At 50.6% G+C, this 20475-nt stretch overlaps 1 protein-coding gene across 2 annotated transcripts in view; it reads left to right on the top strand.

The window, feature by feature from the left end:
* PRKCA (protein kinase C alpha) overlaps positions 1-20475 on the top strand; it is a 360631-nt gene that overhangs the window by 257863 nt on the left and 82293 nt on the right. For both annotated transcript variants that reach the window (XM_060135365.1, XM_060135366.1), the window contains exons 4-5: positions 2123-2234; positions 5551-5679. In XM_060135365.1, the coding sequence (XP_059991348.1) occupies positions 2123-2234; positions 5551-5679 (241 nt within the window). The remainder of the gene's footprint in view (positions 1-2122; positions 2235-5550; positions 5680-20475) is intronic.

Below are 20475 nucleotides of genomic sequence, written 5' to 3' on the forward strand. Positions count from 1 at the left end.
GGAGGAACCTTCTAAAGCAGTGGTTCTCTGTCTTGTGCACCTGCCAGCGTTAGGCTCACCTGCAGGGCGTGTTGAGGCCTCCTCCACCGAGTTTGATTCAGTTGGTCTGGGGAGGGGCTAAATGATTTCATTTCTAACAAGTTTCAGGTGGTGCTAGTGCCGTGTAGGGATGATACTTTGGAAGCCACGGTCCTAGAGCAGAGATCGGCAGACTTCCTGTAAGGGCCAGTTAGTATTTTAGCCTTTGTGGGCCTGCAGGTTCCGTCACTCAGTTCTGCCATTGTAGCCACCGGAAATACGTAAATGAATGAGCACGGCTGTGTTCCGTAAAACTTTATTTACAAGAAACAGGTGGCGTTCTCATTTCAAAAAAAAACTGTGTTGCAAATATTAAAAATTTTTTAGAGGTGTTAGGAGCCAGAACCTCACTCTGGGTGGATTTCTGAAAGCTCTCGGATGGGAACCAGTGTTAAAGCCTCAGCTACGGGTCAGATCCCATCTCTGATGGTCACTGGCCACAAGACTTTGAAGAACACTACCATCTCTGCAGAATGAGGATGATGATGATAATAATAATAATAATAATAATAATACAGTGACAGATCGGAGGAATGCTAACATTTATCCAGTTTACGTGAGCGTTTGACTTACTATTCTTCATACTATTTTAATCTGCATGATTAAAATATTCCAGAATTTTAAAATTTCTATCTTTAAAAAGTAGTCAAAATAATTCATTGGTCGGTATGTGTCTTAGATTTTAGGTTCCAGTGTCACCCAAAAGGTCAGTTATCTTATGAAGTCACGATCACCTTTGGAATTCCCTCACATCACGAGCACCCAGGCTCTTAGAAAGTCAGAAGCCAAGCATATCTTTCTTTGAGTATCTTTGCATTGGAGAAGCCCCAGAGTAAAGGACACATCAAGGACACCCCAGGCTTCCCTTGTCTGTAGTGGAGCTCGTGGTTTCTCCTCCCCATAACCCTGCTCCCCTGGCATCTTCCTTCATTCAGACAGTGGTACCTGCTCGGGCCACAGAGAATGGTTTGGGAGGAGGAATCGAATGAGGAAGGGTTCTGATGTGGCATGTTGAAGATGAAATTGTTTTACAGCCCAAATAGGATGTGTTGATCCTTCAGCTCAGTGCTCTGCTTTACGTATTGATAAACAGAGGCGCAGGAAGCAGAGGGGCTACTGCTTTACGTGGGTTTTCCCTTCTCAGCACCTCACTAAGATTGACTTGTTTTGTCTTTATATCAACCACATAAGACAAGTCCTGTTAATTTCCCGGTGTGTAGATGGGGCAGAAAGGATGAGTAATTTGCCCACGGTCATGCCTCTGGGAAGGAAGGGGAGTGGGATTTGAGCACAGGCAGTGTGACCGCAGAGTCCGTGCTCTGTCATTACTACCGTGTGCTAGGTGTGATTTTTGCTTCCTTGTCTATAATCTGTCTGTAGGTTGAGGAACAAAACACTACTTGGAAAAAGGCTGCCTAGTTGTCCCTTCACCCTGCGTGGTGCTAGAGGAGATGAATTGCCACGGGGGCTAGGGGAGGGGGCTTCCAGGCATTTCCAGTGTTCATCTGATTACACTGAAGTTTCCCTCTGCAAATGCATATGACGCTTTGGAAATGGTGCAGAAGCAGGAAGACGTCCCTGTGGGTTTGGGTGCATATCTGGTCTTAGAGTATATTCCTGGAAGCCTCGCCCTAAAGGAAATGGCCCAAAGTCTGCTGAATGGCTCCCGGGTCACTCAGCTCAGCTTCACGGATACACCCTGATTTTGTGCCTGCTACAGCCCACGCTGGGCCCTGGGGATGCGGCAGGACCGCGGTGTCTGAACCGCTCTGCTCACCCTCGGGCACCGTGATGGCTCTGGGTCCAGAAGTGGCAGCTGTGGGAGAAGCCCCGCTGTGTGCGGATTACACCCTGGAAAGAGAGGGACCGTGGGCACCCGGTGCCCAGCCGGAACGGGCAGCCTCTTAAAAGCCCCTCGTGTGACCTCAGACCACGGTGCACACACAGTGGCGCCTGGAGCCTTGCTGCGGAGACGGGAAGGGCGGGCCTGGTCCCCAGGTGCGGTCTCCCCGTGACTGATGCAGTGTGCTGCTTCTCCCCTCAGGACCCCAGGAGCAAGCACAAATTCAAGATCCACACCTATGGAAGCCCCACCTTCTGCGACCACTGTGGGTCGCTGCTGTACGGACTCATCCACCAGGGGATGAAGTGTGACAGTAAGTAAGTTTTCTTTTCTTGGTAGGTGCTGAGGCTCTGCGGCGTGCGGCCGGGGTTGACAGGGCCCTTCAAGAGTTAGTGACTCTTCAGCTCGTCCGTAGAATTCGTTCAGATACGGACTCTACCGAGAAAGTAGAGGATCTCTCCGCTGTCGAAGTTGTGGTTTATTAAACTGCTTAACTGCCTGGTTATGAGCCCTCACCCCAGAAGCACCCGGTTTAATGAGGTTGCTGCTGCCCCAGTCCTCCGTGGCGGAGATCTGCAGTCACTGTCGCACGCAGGCCTGTCAGACCCCACAGCGAGTGCCGTGTGTCCCCACCTCCAGATTCCACATTTGGGTTGGCTTCAAGATGAGCTGAGCATTCGTACTCATTATCTTCCTGGGTCTCTGATTAGTGGGTGGACTGTGGAAAAATCCAGTAGGCTCTCGTTAGCGCTGAAACCACAGCAAGAATAAAAACGGGGAGGGCATCTTACTTTAGAAGCTCACTTGGCCTGTGTGTTTCTGGACAGATCAGATTCCTACCAGGCCAGTTAGAGATGAAACCCCCGAAGACCTCCGTCCTCTCCCCTTCCCCTTTCTGCTCTGTGTGTATCACCACCAAACACCAGGAGGAAAGAAAAACATCTTTTTCTTTCTGTGGAAACTCTTTGCTCTGATCATTGTCATGTAGTGAGATTCCCCAGGCTATTTATTTGTTTCAATAAAATTTTATTCTTAGGACATGAAAAGGTACTTACTGAGCCTGTTTTTTTCTAGTAGAAGGGGAAGGGTTATGGGAATATAAGATGTGTCATTCGTTAATGATGGCTTTTAGGGCCCAGAGCCTCATCTGTGTGTCCCGACATGGAGCAAAGACACACGTATGTCGTCTTCCCTCGGTATCCGAGGGGGCTCGGTTCCAGGACCCTCCACGGACACTCAGCGCCCACAGTCAGTGGATATGGGGGTATGGATTGGGGGGGCAGCTGTGGAATTGTTGGAAAGAAATCGTGTCTGAGTGGACCTGTGCAGTTCAGACCCGTGTCACTCAAGGGCCAACTGCACATAAACATCAAGCTCTGTGAACTTTATGGAGTAGACGGATAGCTTCTCAGAATGCAGGGCTGCTTCACGGAAGCTTCGCGATCAGCAAGGCCGGTGGCTTCCTGCATTTCGGGAAACGCTAGGATTCCAAAGACACTGTTTTCAGAGGCTCTGCAAGTGTGGATTCTAAGTGCACTTGTAAATACACTTTTAATTATTTTAAAACTTGGAACAAAAGTGAATCCTCAGCTGTGTTAGGCACTCAACCTCGGCGAGTTGAAGGTGACCTTGCAGACGGGGCCCTCCCGTTTCTCCTGCTACATCCGCTGCAGAGTCAGCCGGGATCGTGAAGCGTGCCCTTAAAGAAGGGCACAGCTGCCCGTCCTCTTCTGGGTGAACCAGGATTTGGGGATGCTGTCCAACTTTAACACGAGACAGAAATAAATGCGTCGCTGAGGCTGAACTGAGTCTTCGCCTGGCACTGCTAACGGCTGGGTGAAAAGTTTTGTTCGCATCAGAGGCCTTTCTCGGTTATCCAGGAATGCCTTTATAGTAAATAAGTGGTATAGATTTGAATTTATTAACTAAGTGTATGCTAATGAAATGACACTCATCTGGTTTGTAGATTAGGATCCTGCTTAATAACATTTTAGTTGTAAAATGGGTTCTGTTAGTAAAAGTTTTGAAAACCACTGACCTAAACCAGTGTGTTTTGTTTTGAGCCCTTTGCCTTGGAGTCCTGGGGTTTCTGGGGCGGCTGCCTGTGCTCCTTCCTGGGGGCTGCAGGAAAATAAGCAGATGGGTGCCAGGACCCAGACCACCCCCCAGCCAGAGCCACTTCTGCAGGGAAGAACCCTCTTCCTCTGCCCTTACACACAGTAGGTTATGATGCTGTAGACACTTCTGCTCGGTGGAAAGAAAGTCAGCAACCACTCGTGCAGGCCTCTTAGTCTGCGGAGTAGGACAGGGAGTTGGAAAGCCAGTGAGCTTCCCAGGATGTACGATACAAGCCACGGACGGTAGCGCCGAGACAAAGATACAGCCCAGGGCCCTTTCACCTCCCACGCCCTCCCTGAGGTCCACGTCCTTTCCAGAGGCCTGGCATTTATTCCCTTAAGTTGCACGTTCTGCCCAAGTTTGAACACGTGATTTGGTCAGTGCGGGTCATAGCACAGCTTTTCAAGAGGCTTTGTATTGGCCGAATCAGGGTACGTGGTTTTGAACGGTTCCCTTTGGGAATGAATCCACGTTAATCGTGCTTCCCTCGTTGTGTCCCTTTTCCTGCTCTCGGTGTGTAATAACCGTAGCTGAGATCCGTTGTCCATGATGCTGCTTGCTGTGTAGTTCACCACGTTAAAATTAGCCACTGAAGATGAAAGGGGCGTGGAGGCTCAGAAGAGCCTTGTAGCACCCCCTGCAGGATTCACAAGCGTCCCAGGGCCGCCCCTCCTTCTGGAAGCCTGAAGGTACAGGGCCAGTAGAGCTGAAACACCTACACAGTCTTCTGTTTGTGCTCAGCGCACCGGACTCTCTTCAGGGTTCGTTTAGTCCATTACAGTAAGACTGATCTTTTTCTAATCCTCCCCCCACCACCCCCACCTCCGTCTCGCCCACGTAATGTCAGCTGGTGAGAAATGGCTTATGCCAGGCGTGTATTTGTTTCACTCAGAATAATATTTAAATATCTGAAGACAGGTTTAACATATCAAGGACAGGTTCTTTTAAAAACAACAACAAACAAAGGCAATGCACTTAAGCCTCCTTGGAAATAGGGTTTACTGAGGAAAGGAACATTTTCTGAATTTCCTTTACTCAACCCTGCAAATTCTCAGAAAGGCATAAGAAATTCTTGGCAGAAAGAATCGTCTGTTTAAAATGTGCGTGCTGTTTGCCTCTGTGTACGTAAAATAGTAATTAGTCTGCGCTCTACATGCGTTTACCTGTGTGGATTTTGTGTGCTGTTATGTATTGGAAGCGTTCACAGAAGACAGCGGGGTGTCTTGCTTCAGTTAAGACTGAACAAGTATGGATCGAGTATTTTAAGGACACCGTCACTGTCATGCAGCCTGTGCTGTAAGGCTAACAGTTCTGCTAACAGTTCTTTATGTCTAAAGAACTAACAGAACTGTTAGTTCTGCTAACAGTTCTTTATGTCACAAAAGCCTTATAGCAGAGTATCGAGCTAGAGGGTGGCTCATTTTCACTTCTGTTCATGCAGCCAAAACACCGAGGGAGGGGTGTTTCCAGGCCACGCGCCCAGCCTCACCCTTTGCTTTCTTGACTCGCAGCCTGTGATATGAACGTGCACAAGCAGTGCGTGATAAACGTCCCCAGCCTCTGCGGGATGGACCACACGGAGAAGAGGGGCCGGATCTACCTGAAGGCCGAGGTCACCGAGGAAAAGCTCCACGTCACAGGTAGGCAATCTCGGATGGGTGTGAGGCGTGTGGTGCTCCGTGGACTTCGGATCAAGGGCAGGCCAAGACCCGGGCTGCTCGGACGCAGAGCCACGGGGTCTCATGAACACGCCTCCCGATTCCCCAAATGCCAGCGTCAGTCAGGGTCACCACGGCTGTGTGGAAGAAGTGTTCTGCAGCAGGGCCAGCGGATTGTCCCCCTGGTGATGGGCACACCAGAAGCCACTAAGCAAGATGCCCCGGGTGAAGGTGGAACCCGGGCGAGGGCAGGCGATGGCTGACCCAGGTGTTTAAGGGCCTGGGCTGTGGTGACCTGATGGGCCCGCCTCGAGTATTTACGCCTCCTCTGAGTTGGGTGCGGTGCTGAGAAATCCACACAGATGAACTTATCTGCTTCTCACAACTAGATCGTTAGCCTCATTTTCCAGAAGAGGAAACCGAGGCGCAGAGAAATGGGAGCCCTGCAGTGTCACATAGTAACAGACCCTGTGCTTCTAACCATCACACCACCTGCACCTCACAGACGAGACGGCTGAGGCACCAGAACTCCATGTCCCCAGGCCAGGCGCCCTCCTCGGGGCCGTGTCAGGGTGCGCATGTCACAGCACAGCTTTTCCTCTGGTTTCCCGCCAAATCCACGCTCAGCCGGGGGTCCTCAAGGTGACGCCCTCTGTGCTGCGTGTGGTTTAAGGCTCAGGTGGCAGCCTCGTTTCCTGCTCTGGAGGCCTCTCGGGTACCACCCGCACTGTACGCTCCCTTCTCCTGGACCAGGACATTTATTCTCATCAGATCAGCAAACGCACTGTGTTCCCATTTGTATTTAAAAGTGGAAAAACGGACTTAATTTTCTTGTAGGAGAAAAAGACTTGAAGGGTCTGTTTAAGGAAAAAGCGGGCGTGGGGTGGGGGGAGGAGTCCCAGAGAAAGCTCGCTTTCGGGAACATCCTCACGTTTTTTTCCTTTGGAAAACAATCCAGTGTTCTACCCAGTGCTGTCCTGTCAGGTAAGAATTCAGGGAACATCAAACAGGGTTTTGAGGTGTTGCGAGGAGAGGGTCCACACACTCTGGCTGGTAACCTGATGAAACGAACCACACACGGCTAGTGGTCAGAATGGGACTGTGCATAAAATCCCCACCACAGACACAGGACCCCTGGTGCCTTTGTGTTTCAGAGAAGTTCCTTGATTTTCTCAAAACCATCCTGCCTGCCCCCTTGCGCTTGGGGCTGTGGTTCTCGCCTGCGTTCCCTTTGATTGGACGGATGCTGCACCGTCACAGCCCCAGGCTTATTTCTCTCTCTTTTTTGCTAAGGCTCCCTCATTGTCAAAGTCCCGTCCTGGGGGCAGGGAGCATGCAGTTTCAGAGAAAATTACCATAAAGCAGAGACCAAGTAAGTGGTGAGGGATCGCAGCAGAACGCCTGTTGACTGAACAGCTCCGTGCTTCTTCCCGGCTTTACAGCGACCCACGGCCATGGCGACGTGGTGAACACACGCGGGGACGGTTGGAGCTCAGCCGGGAGGGTCCCAGCTCCCTGAGGGCTGGACTGCCTGGCAGGGATTTCAGCGTTCAGCTCACACTCCTTTGCTTCTGAGTACAAAACAGACTGTGCGTGCTAGACCGGCCCGTGCCTTCTCCATGTGGCGCTGCCTGAGTGTTCCAGGCTCTTCTGTGAGCCTCAAGAGCCTTGCAGGTGTGAAACTGCACAGAGGGGCACAGATGCGCTGTCTGGGGTGGCACACGGTACGAGGGAAAGACCCACCTTGCAGGGGACGGACAGCCAGGTGTATCCTCCTGGGACTGCTATGCTAATCACTCCAACATTGCCAAGAGTTGAACTTGACTCACAACCGTGGAATCATCTTAGGGGAAGACACCCTCCCTGAGTTTGAGACTTTTCATGCATGAAAGCCAACCAGTGTAACCTCTGGCTGCAATCTAGGTCATGTCTCAAGAACGAGTCTACACGTTTGTGCAGAGACGTAGCTCTGCTCTAGGACTATGAATTCAGCAATACTTTTTCATAACAGCAGCAACGGCAGCTCACAGTGACTGAGCACTTCCCACAAAAGGGCCACCTTCGAAGCACTTTACATAATTAACTTATTTAAACCTGTGCGGAAGTTTATTATCCTTATAGATGAAGAAACCTAGGCACAAAGAAATTAAATAACTTGCCCAAAGTCACACAGATGGTCACTTTAATGGTTACATATTCAACTGATAGAAGTAGAGATATTTTAATGACAGTACCGGTAGGAACTGGAATCTTATCTTAGTTCAGGCTGCTATAATAAATACCATGGACTGAATTTCTCTTGGTTCTGGAGGCCGGGAAGTTCAAGATCAAGGTGCCACCAGTTTGGTTTCTGGAGACAAATCTCCTGGCTTGCAGGGGCTGCCTTCTGGCTGCGTCTTCACTTGGGGGTGGGGGGGAGAGAGAGACAGAGAGAGAGAGAGAGAGAGAGACGGGGGCGGGGAGAGAGAGAGAGAGAGAGAGAGAGAGAGTCTGGGAGTGGGAAGAGGGAGGAAGGAAGCAAACTCAGTGGTGTCTCCTAAGGGCACTGATCCCATCCTCAGGGCCTCACCCTCATGACCTCATCCCCTCCCAAGGCCCCACCTCCTGTACCATCACCGTAGGAGGTTAGGGCTTCCACATACAAACTTGGAGGCACAAACATTCAGTCCACAGCAAATCTAACTTAAAAATACAGTAGTTATTTGTGTGCAGGAAATTCAGTCCTAAATATAGACATCCAAACTAAAGGAAATAACCCGTTAGTAATCATTTCCTTAAGACTTTTAGAGTAATTTTAGATTTTCAGAATCAGAATTAGCCTGGCTTCAAGGAGAACAGAAATATAAACAATAAACCATAACGAGTAGAGCTTATGGTACAAAAAAAGTCACAAAAGTAACACAGAGGGCTTCCCTGGTGGCGCAGTGGTTGAGAGTCCGCCTGCCGATGCAGGGGACACGGGTTCGTGCCCCGGTCCGGGAGGATCCCACATGCCGCGGAGCGGCTGGGCCCGTGAGCCATGGCCGCTGAGCCTGCGCGTCTGGAGCCTGTGCTCCACAACGGGAGAGGCCACAACAGTGAGAGGCCCGCGTACCGCAAAAAAAAAAAAAAAAAAAAAGTAACACAGAGTTGCCTACACCTTTCACCCAGCAGCCCCTGATAGTCACGTCCTTACATAACCATACTTTAGGCATCAATGTAGTCACATTTTTAAATAGTACCCGATAAATTTGTGAACAATAGGTACCTATGTTAGTCAGTAGAAATTGTTTTCAAGAGTCAAAGAGAAGACCTTAGGCTTCCTTATTCCAGTATAAAAGGCCGGCGAGGAACACAGGGCAGGGCCCCTCCCTCGCGGGACCTAACACCCCTCCCGCATCACCTGCCTGTTCCCCTCCCCACCCAGTGGGTCTGGCACTTGTGTGTGGGTGTCTGGACAGATGGTTTCCGTAACAGCAGCTGCCATTGACCGAGTCCTTGCCGTGTGCGGACTGCTGTCCACAGGACTGGACCTTTCCCCATTGACCGAGTCCTTGCCGTGTGCGGACTGCTGTCCACAGGACTGGACCTTTCCCCATGCCGGGTCCTTGCCGTGTGCGGACTGCTGTCCACAGGGCTGGACCTTTCCCCACGCCGAGTGCTGTCGTAGTCATTGTTTCCCTGACCCCTCAAGAATTATACCACAGCGTACTGTTCTTGCCCTCATTTCAAGATGAGCAAAGGAGCTAACGTGGTGGGGGAAGGAAATTGCTCCGAGTTACGAGGCGGAAAGTGAAGGGAGGCGGCCTGAGCCCTATCTGACCCTGCACCCCAATGCTGTCAGTCTCCCAGGTCTCTCTTGCTAATTAAAGAGGCTCCTCTGGATGAATAGCAAACCCATGAATAGTTTCTAAACCCACACTCGACACCCCACAGCTTCTCTGAGGTGACAGAAGGTCTAAACGTGGGACTTAGGACCAGGGGAGAAAAGTGTAACGTGTGGAGGAATTAAAGAACAACCAAGTCCACGTATAATTAAGCTCAGTTATGTGGGTGCCAGACAGTCCCATGGGAGGTGCTGGGGCGTACGGCGTGGGGGGGAAGGACCCCGCGGAGGAGGAGCCTGAAGGACTGTAGGTGTTCGAGAGGCCAGAGGGAAGAGACCTGCAGCTGACGGCTGAGATGGGGTAGAGGAATTAGCCGGCCTTAACGGGAACACACATATAAACAATAAACCACCACGAGCAGGGCTTATGATACCAATGCAAGTGATTTCTTGGAAAATGCACTTAAACCCGAAGTACCTGTGTTAATTGTTAGATGGGCTCCATTTCCATTTGACCTGTGCAGAATCACTCAAATTGAAAAGAATTCCCAAAGTAAAGTAGAAATTCCCAGCGGACTCCGGGGATGGAAATCACCCTTTTGAAATCAGAGATCAGTTTCCTTTTGAGATTGGTACAGTATTTCTGGGAAAGGCCTCCGCTTTTGTGGTGTATTTTTATTTTTTGCCTTCGGGCAGTGGTGCTGATGTTATCTGAACAGTGTCAATATTTTTTTCCGTTCAGTATGCGATTTTAATAGGTTTCCTACATTCCTGTGTACTTTTTATCTGGTTTGGAGGAGTGCTATGAATTCAGCAATGCCACTCGTGGGAACGGATTTTCAATTTAATGTTGTAAGTAAATGGGAAAAATACCGTATGCTTTGCAGCTGTTTCAGGAGCACATCTCTTCCCCAAATAGATGATTCTGCAGAAGAGTCTGATTTTCTCAGCTACTTTGTGTTGTTAAGTTATGGAGATGAACTTCTAAATGGACTTCCGGGGTTGGGGGGCGCTTCCTGCTGGTCCCGGCAGCCTACAGATCGAGTCCTCTGTCTCTCTTCTAGCTCTGTGTCGGGACTTTGCCCTCACGCGGTTGTTGGTTTAAAGAATACTGCTCCCTCTGTGTGTTCTTCCACCTTTTAATAGCGTCATTGGGATGGAGTCAAGGCGGTGAGACAGCTTTGCATAATAATCATTCATTCTTTGATCAGACTGTGTGTTATCCATTTATAAGCTGTGTGTCAGGCTCTCTGCGAGGCCCTGGGGGTGCTAAGATAAGGAAGACACAGTCCTTATGGGGAGAGGACACTTCAAGGAAAGATGCTGGGCCGCGGAAGTGCTTGGTGTGTTCAGGAAGCTCGACCCAGTCCAGGATTTCAGGGATTTTGAGTGCGCCGTGGGGAAAGCTGGGGGGAAACTTCTCTCCATTTCCAAGGGGTGAGGGCTACAGTCGTCACAGTTTACAGATTGCACGGGTCTTAGGAGTCACGGGGTAGCAGCTCCCAGTTAAATGCTTCTTCCTCAAGCAGGAGCATTTACAGTTCCGGTGGCTGTGTTTTCAGCAAGGACAGAGCATCACCCTCCCACCCTGAACTCCAGGCGTGACCCCGAGGTTCACTGTGACCCTCGACTTTCTTTGTTGATTCCGGGACAGGAGGCGTGGCAGGCGGCCCATTGGTCACCGGAGAGCTTTGCTCAGATGCTTTCACCCCCCCCCACCCACCCCCCCCACCGGCAGGAAGGCCTGGGAGTACAGTAACCTGTTTGGGGCGGCCAACAAGGAGCAGTTGGGCCAAGCCTCTTGCAGAACGGGAAAGGTATTAGCTGGAGGTCATTTCTATTAAATAAAAGCTTGGCTGTGGGAATCAGATCCAGCTCAACAGCACAAAAGGTGACGCAGCTGCTGTGGCTGGCCCTTTGCTTTGGGATAGGGAGGGGTCCTCAGGCAGCTGCTTCCCCTCAAGTATATCCAGATTGTCCATTACCGGTGATGCTACCTTTGATCACCTGGTTAAGGTATTTTCATCAGGTCCCTCGACTGCAAAGGTGCCTTCTTTAAATTCATAATTAATGAGGGGGCTGGATGTTGTACTTGGAGACCAGCAACTTTTTGTCCCATGGTTTTGGCAGCCGTGGTCGAGCCTTAATCAGTTATTATACTGACGGTTGCAAAATGGTGATTTTCTAGTTCTGTAATTGCTTCAACGTTCAGTAGCTGGCATTCATCTGAAAGAAAAGCTTTCCCTTTATGTCCCCCTACAGATTTTTTAAGTAGCAATTTGAGGTCACTATTTCTTTTTTAGTGTCTTTTTAAAATGTTCAAATTGTTCAAAATATGGCCAGCGGGAGCCCCTTCGTGCTGGCTCTGCGTCCCCTTGACATGACCCGTCCATTTCTTCAGTACTTCCTTTCTTTCTGGAGCCTCCTTTCTCTGAGGAACACTGGGGTTTTTTTAAATGGGAATGATGATAAGAATCCAAAGTCGGGGTTCTGGGGGTGCTTGGGGCTCCCAGGGTGCTACTGCCTCTAAGCGCTTCCAGTAGACAGAGGCAGGGTTTTTTTTTAATGACCTCCCACTGCTGCCTCTGGCTCTGATCCTGGACCGGAGTTCTTCTGCACCTTTCCCAGTCCTCACTGATTCTCCATCCTCCCTCAGTAAGACCTCTGGTCCCCAGTGATGTCAGCATGCCCATTTGTTTGCCCTACCCCACATCACGTGCAGCAACTTCGAAATCAGTATAGCAACACCTCTATCAAGAACGAGCCTACTCCATAAAGCTCAAGAATTTATTGCCATTTTAAATAAAGCCTCAGGCGATGCGCCGTCGAGGGTATGTAGTCAGAATGCTGGTACCTGGACTAAATGTTTTCCTGTGTAGCCATGTTGCCCGTTTGGTACGTGGCACCTTCCCGGTCATACTCAGCCTCCTCCATGATGTGACAAACCGAAAGGACACTGCTCCTGACGGGATATAATAGAAAGTACACACTGTCATGCGCCCGTCCAGTATTGGAGCCAAAACTGTATTACCCAAATCTAACGAGGGAAAAAAAAAGCTAGACAAATCCAGATATTGGGACATTCTGCTTGGTAACCGACTGAGACTTTTCAAAAATGTTATTATTGTGAAAAACAAAAACCGTCAAGGGGACTGTTCTTGACTAAAGGAAACTAAAGAGACCTGATAATCGAGCACAATCTGTGACCCAAGAAAATAACAATTCTAAAGGACGTCCGGGGAGCAGGGCAGAAATCCGAATCTGGACCACCCTTTAGATAGTGGTTTTGGATCCACACGACGATTCTGGGTGGTCATGGCAATGTGGCTATGGGGGAGATGCTGAAATAGTTGAGGGGCGATTTTCCCTGACGTCTGAAACGCACTTCCAAATGGTTCAGCAAAACCAAAACACAAAACGCTGAAAGTACTGTGAAATACACACGCACACACAAAGCCTGTGTGGCGAATGTTAATCACTAGTGAAAATTTTCAGATCAACCAAACCTCCAAAAAGTTGAGCTCTCTTAGGTTGGAGCTTCCTGTTCTGGTGGGTACAGCCCTTAAACGCCTTCTGTAGAAATCCCTGTGGGCTGGAAGGAAGCCCCAGATGAACCAACCTCCGAGCTCCTGACGGGGATGCCCGTAGCCAGCTGGTCGGAACACGGTGAGCCGCTGTGGGAAAGGGGGACGTAGTGCACACCACGGGAGCCGCGGGTGCTGCCGGAGGGCCTGGGTCCTATGAGAGGAGAAACCAGGGCTTGTTGAGCCCCTTCCACCTCCCAAGCCCTGGTTGGATGCTTTCCTGTTATCACGATGACCCTTCCGGAAGAGTGCTCTCATCCTTGCCGTCATTCTGTCCCACAGACACAGGCTGCGAGAGCTTGTGTGACCTGCCCAGGCCCCCCGGCTGCTGAATGGAGGCCATCCTGACGCTGGTGCCCAGGCCCACGCCTCCCACCCCCTTGCCCTGCCGGCTCCTGGCTCTGGCCGAGGGCAGGTGTGTGCCCGTCGCAACTCCCCCCCCCTTACTACAGATAGGCCCACACCGTGTGGCTACAGGGTTGGCCATTTCGTGTTTCCATCCTCCAGTGAACAGGTGAGGCTACCCTGAGCTGGCCCTTGGCACTGTCGCCATGACCCCCAGAACCCCCTTTTCCAGGGTTTAGATAACAGCTGGCGATAAAAATGGCAGCAGGGAACCCAGCCGAACTCCTCCCTGCCTCAGGGTGGAGACCTGAAATGGGCAAGAAGGATGGAAACGAACACCCGTCAAGATGTGTGCCGACCGACCGTGCAGGAGTGGGCCAGACGCGACGGCTGTGTCCTTTCTCAGCCTGCCTCGCCGTCGCGGCCTCACCCTTGCTCTCGAATTCTCAGTCTTGGAAGAAGCCATCTCTAGCTTGGCCGGGGCTTAACATCCAGGCACAGCCTTTGCAAAAGAAGACAGGAACTGCCTTGGAGCTGAAAGCACCTGGCAGCATGCTTGTCCCAGAGGAGTGCTTGCACACTGCCACATTCAGATGCATGGGCTTCCAGCTGACCACTGGTGTGTTTTCTTTTCTTTTCTTTCTTTTTTTTTTTTTTTTGCGGTACACGGGCCTCTCACTGTTGTGGCCTCTCCCGTTGCGGGGCACAGGCTCAGCGGCCATGGCTCACGGGCCCAGCCGCTCCGCGGCATGTGGGATCCTCCCGGACCGGGGCACGAACCCGTGTCCCCTGCATCGGCAGGCGGCCTCTCAACCACTGTGCCACCAGGGAAGCCCTGGTGTGTTTTCTGTGGACTTATCTACTCTGTCTTCTTCCTTGGTTGGCCATTCCTAAATACCTGGTGCCGTACGTCTGTGTGACCCCTTCAGCAGCCGGTACCTTGCCTGCCTCTGCAGTCTGGTCCCTTCTGTGCCCCGCCCCCCACACCTTGGCACTCCGCATTCTCATCGTGAAGAAAAGCTAGGTGCCGTTTCCCCAGGGGGCAGGCTGGTTCCTATCTGCTCACCTTTGCTTGTGCTGTTTACCCTGCTCCATCAGGAGTATTGTTTAACCCTCAGCCCCAGTTCCCTTCATGAAGCCCCTCCTACCATTCTGTGCCCCGCCTACAATGGCCCAGTTTCTCCGCACGCCCCTTTCTAACATTTATTTTGTGGTTTTATGTTTATCTGCCTGCTGATCTCTTGCTACCAGACCATTAGCCCTTTGAGGTCCGAGACGGCGTCTTATCTCCTGTACTCAGTGCCCTGAATTTGTGTCTAAGAGATGGGTGTTGAGCAGAGGATGATGATGTTAGAAGAACCCAGCGAGCACAGCGTAAAAAAGACCCAGCTTTGTACTGTGCTGCTACCTCCCAAGTCCAAAGCAGCTCTTCCCATTCTAGCCCTGTATCTGGACCACATGGAAATGATCCTGTTTTAGCCAAATTCATAAAGCCACGTGACTCTTGGGATCCTTCAGAGAGACACACACCCACCAAGAAAGAGGTTGCACGTTCCCCAAGGGACGTGTCATCATTGACATCCTGACCTGTCTGTGGCAGAGCTGTCAAGTGTGTACTAACTAGCAGCGTGTCTTCCTTGGATTGTCCCTCGTGCAGGGCTCTCTGTGCAGTGATCTGAACATAGCTTTCTATACTGAGTGCACTGGGTGCTTGTGGGAAGCAGCAAGACCAGGATGAGGGGCAAAGGGTCGCCAGTGTCATTTCCTGAAGGCAAGAGCACCCTGGTCTCCAAGCTCAGTGACATGGCTTCTTTCTCCTGCTTGTAAACTGTGGTAGTTTAGCTGTGGATGGCAAGTCCCCTCCCCATTGCATCCTTGCCAGAGCACTTAGATCTCAAATGCCCACCTCCTAAAACCTCGCGGGGAGCGGAATCTTCACCCTGTGCCGGGTCTCTGGCCTGAGGGTCCTGCCACACTGTATGTCTGCCCGTTGAATCTCTCTCCACCTGGCAGTTTTGTCGAGTCGGTGGTGGCCCAGTGGTGCACGAACAGCTTGCTTATTTCACCAGATTAAACGTTTTACATCCAAGATACTTGGCCCCCAGTCTTGCCTCTTTCAGAATTAATTTAATCTCACATTAGGTTTGATGCACGTGGTCGCCTTGGGAAGGTCTAAAGTGTTGGCAGATGGGCTCAGTCAGAGAAAGGTCCCAAAGGTAATAAGAACATCCAGATTCTTGTAAAACTGTGGGTGAGGTGATAAGAGGCTTTTCCAGGTGGAAATCTCTTAGCCCCGACGTGGGAAGTTCAATGAATGTTTATCTTCAGCTTTGTATTCTCAGATTCAAGACTGTGGTAGAACAAGAGACAGAGGGCCGCGGGGAATGGCTTGTTGTTATGTTGCCTTTCTCTCTGAGGACCGTCGTCTTCCAGAAGCAAATACTAATACCAGTCCCCTGTTGGCCCGAGGCCTCCAGTAGCCCCTGACGAGTTCGCCCCTAAGAGAGTCGGCTCTGAGCCCATCTCTGGTGACCAGGAGTGTAGGGGAGAGTTGCTGGTCTGGGACAGTTGAACCCTTTCCCTGCCGGCTAAGCAGGTGTCACACGTGATGCTCCGCCATAGCGTTCCTGGTGGGGAAGCCTAGCAAAGGCCACGCCCCCCGCGAAGATGGGGCTCCCTCAGCGGAGCCAGCAAGAGCACATCATGCCCATAACCTCACGTAAAGCTGATAGAAAGAAGGTTGGTTTCATTGGGCCTTGGCTCTTGAGGGTTTGGCTACTTCAGGGTGGGGAAAAAAAAAAGAGAACCAGCAAACGTTTTTGTTTTTGTCTGCCACGCTGCTGTGAATACGATTTTATTAGCCACTGCCTGGGAGCCAGGCCTGATGTAATTTAATTTAATCTCCTCAGTTATTTTCAGTTCAGCTCAGTCTGTTTTCAGCACGGATGAGGGCAAGTCATCCGGTGGAGGGGGGCGGCCGAGGGAGGGGCAGGAGGAGGTACGTTCCACCCCACCACACACACAGCCCCAGTTACTCAGGCTTAAGCCTCCCTTCGTGGAGACGGGTCCCCAGACCAAGTTCTGGTTCCCACCAAGTTCCTCTTGGGTCTCATCACCTTGTTCCTCTGAGTAAAGAAATGTTCTGTCAGCCCGGGGAGAGGCGCGGCACAGAGGAGGTGGTAATTATGCAGCCAGAAGTGCACATGGGGCAGTTCTGTCTGGTACCAGCAGCGAGCCCAGGAATGACACCGTCCCCTCTGGCTCCTGCGCTTACCGATGTGCTGCTGTAGCCCTTGCTCTCTGCGGTACTTGGATGCTCTGCGATTGGAAATTTGGGAGGCGGGATGCCAGGGTTCTCCCAGTTTGTTGCGTTTCGTCTCAGTCCCTGTGTTAGACAGAAGCTCCCTCCTCCGCGCCAGGTGCACAAAGCCCGATGCTGCTCCGTACGCAGCCCGCCACACCCACCCCAGACGCCAGCGTCCGGTTCCCTAAGAGCGGAGCCTGCGCGCGGCTTGTGAGTGAGCTCTCCAGGGTGATTCTCATGCACAGTAACGCTGGAGAATTGCGGCCCTGGGTGTTTCTAGTCTCGGAGTAGATTCCATTTTCTTATAACAAAGCAGGGGGTGGGGGTGGGATGAATTGGGAGATCGGGATTGACATAGATACACTAATATATATAAAATAGATAACTAATAAGAGCCTGCCGTACGGCACGGGAACGCCACTTCGCTGTGCGGTAGAAACTAACACAACATCGTAAAGCAGCTCTACCCCAACAAAAACAATGTTAAGTGCAATGTTGAGACAGTAAAACACAGTTTGAGAAAACGTCAGTGGGTTTGTCCACCTGCCGTGTTTCTAGATCCTGAGACACTTTCATTTTTATTACTTTTCAATAGAGAAAAATTTCTCCGTCAAACTGAACAGCTGAAGTGTTGAAAAGGGCAGAGAAAGGCTCTTCTCCGATTTCTAGTGCAGTCGGCAACACAAGAGGTTGAAACGGTCAGCTGGCAAAGTATACAGGCCCAGGGAGGGGTACTGCAAGATCAGGAGAATAACAGGAAAATAAAAAATACGTAAATAAACCAAAAAGCGATGCCCGCACGTTTGGGATGGGGTTGGGGGGCGGGGAGTTATTACGATCAGAGCCCTCCACGCCCCCAAACAGACGCACATGTGTAAACGCGGCAGGGTCTAAAGGCAGGAGCGAGTGTTGGGAGCGGGGTAGCGGCTGATTCTGGCCTTTCATCCTAAGGCTCCACGGCTCACCCAGAGGCGGCCCCGCCCCAGCCCCTGGAGGCCAGTTCCAGGGTCGTCCTGACTGACCGATACAGCAGGGTGCCGGTTAATTTACAGTGTCCACGCGTCTGTCGGCTTGATCAGAGCAATCTCTCCAGTGTAGTCAAGATACCCAGAAGGCAACTCGTAATGAACCCGTTTTATTGATTCGCCGTGTGAAACACTGTCCCGTAGACTGTGAACGGCAGAAACCCCCTGGGGAGGGGCCTTCTTTCCCAGTAGACAGACGTCAGGGGGCTCAGGACACTGCCAAGTGAACGTGGAATTATAACGAGGGAACTGGGTAAATGCTTCATGGCATCGGGCTGAGATTTAACATTTATCTCGGGACAGAGGCAGCTGTGCTCCTGGGACCAGAGGCCCTTGAGGTTGAATAGACGCTTCTCTGTGGGCCTGTTCGCAGGCATCCCTGTCGTTTGCCTCGGCACCTCGGCTTTCTCTGTCTTATTTGAACGTATTCATGCTGGACAGCAGCCGGTCCTACACGTCTGGGAACCTTCTGTCTTCTCAGGGGACTTTGCCAAGCTCTCCTCTGATCCAGTGTTGAAAGAGCCTGGAGTTCGTTGATATCCAAAGACGACCTGTGCTTCCCTCAGCGCTTTGTTTCTGAGGGACAAGAAATCACTTCATTTTAGCTCCGAAATTCTACAAGTCCCTTTATCCTAATTCTTCGCAGAATTATCTTCCCCCAGTCTGATCCTGTCTTTCCAGATGATCTGTATGAAGTACCCCCGAGTAGTAGAGGAGGAGTGTTGAGCTCGACTTCAGACCTGTGGCCGCACCTGCAGCCTCTCTCCCAGCCCTTCCCCACCCCAGCTCTCGGGGGTCAGGGGAGCCTCCAAAACTATGTGCCGAATTTTGTATCTGCGTTCTGGGAGGAGCGCGGCCACAGCTGTCATCTTCCCCATGGTGTCCTGTGACCCCCCCCCCATATTTAGGAATGATTTCCAGGATGAAGGACAATGAGAAAGAAGCAGCACTTAAAGCGTTTGGAGAAACAAAGTTTTCCCCCCAAATTTCTCACCCGGCCAAACTGCCGTTCGTAGCACGTATTTTCATCTATGCGAGGGCTCAGAAGATACGCCACCCACGTGCCTCTCTTGAAAACAAGTTATTTAAAGCCCAGCTAAAGAGGACTGCAAGATGAGGGGGAAGCAAAATTTCAAGTTCCAGAACGGGAAGGTCACAATACATAAGGATAAAGCAGTAGCGTTAACATCGGTTGGACATCTTGATGTGAAAAATACGAAAAACTATAAATCATATGAAAATCATAACAATGATTAGGAATCCCAAAATCTAGACAATTTTATGGTAACAAAGATGGAAAATGGGATGGGTGGGGATACGTGAGGGATGAGGTAGTAGAACGTAGCACGCACAAGTCTTCAGACACGGGAGGGAGGTGGGCAGAAGGTCCTGTCTTACTCTTTGACGGTCAGAGAAATGTAGAATTTTTTAAATGGGGCTGAATCTTTAAGACGGTCATCAGGAGAATTAAAGCAAGATTTATAGTTTCTAAAATTTCTGGAAAAGATGAAGGCAAACGAAGCACTGTATAACAGGACTGAAAACAACAGTAAGGAGGCGAAAGAGTGATCGATAACAGAAGTGGGCAGAGGCCGTTCAGAATCGAGGTTAAGGATGTGCTGGAATCCCCCTCTCCCCACTAGCTGGTAACCCGTGCCAGGTACCCCTGAATCCCTCTCAGTCTCAGCTTCCCCGTCTACAAACCGTGGATTCCAATTAGGGTTATTATGGGGGTTTTAATATGTCCAAAGTTCTGAATGTTTCATCAGGCACAGACTTGTGCTTAAAATACAGTTTTAAACTTCCCGTAGTTTTCAGATTAAAAAAAAAATTCAGCTATACATATTTCTATTAATGGAATTTGAACCTTGTAGGAGAGGAGAAAAATCTTTCTCTTTCTACCCTTGCAGCTTCTCGGCTGGGGCTCTGTAACGAAAGACAAATTAACAAGAGAAAAACAAACCCATTTCTTTAATGTAAATGTTACATGAAACAGGGGCCTCCATAAGGCAATAAAGACCCAAAGGAACTGTTAAACCGGAGTGTTTTTGTACCAGGTTTAATGAAAAGTGGAAAGTTGTGGAAAACTAAAGGACGGAGGAGATGATCTCAGAGCAGTGAGCTGGGGGTGGGGGTGGGGGGGTGCTTCGTGAGGCCTGTCCGCCCGCATCCCTCCCAGTCATTCACCGGCTGGAGATAAGGATGCCCCTCTCCTCCAGGTCTGGGGAAGGCGCTTCTCACGTGAGGGTCTGAAGACCTGCTTCACGGGAGACGGGAAAGGTCAGCATCCCCTTCCTGCACCTGCCGTTTCTCAGATTCCTTCAGCTGAAAGTGTGCAGTCTGCCAAGGTGTCCTCTTTTGGGGGTGGGGTGTCCTGAACCCCATCAGCATAAAGCAAAATGACCCATGAACACTAAGAATAAAGAATGGACAAATTTATCAGGCAAACAGAAAAAGGGCAGCTGAAGTGGAATTGCCCTGAGTCAGGAAACGAGGCACCTGGATGCAAAAGGCTGTATTTCAAAACGCGTTGGAAATCTCGAGCAATTGAAAGTGCAGGCTTGTTGCAGGAATTCCCAGGAAGTTGAATGTGACAAAAGAGATGGCCTGATATCAACAAGCAGAAGCCACTTGATCCAGTGGAGGAGGGATGGCTCATTTCACGAATGCTTTTGGGAAAGTTGTCTAAACATTTGGAAGAAAAAAGGAAATTAG

Source organism: Lagenorhynchus albirostris, chromosome 20, assembly GCF_949774975.1.
Source record: "Lagenorhynchus albirostris chromosome 20, mLagAlb1.1, whole genome shotgun sequence".
NCBI classification, from domain to species: domain Eukaryota; kingdom Metazoa; phylum Chordata; class Mammalia; order Artiodactyla; family Delphinidae; genus Lagenorhynchus; species Lagenorhynchus albirostris.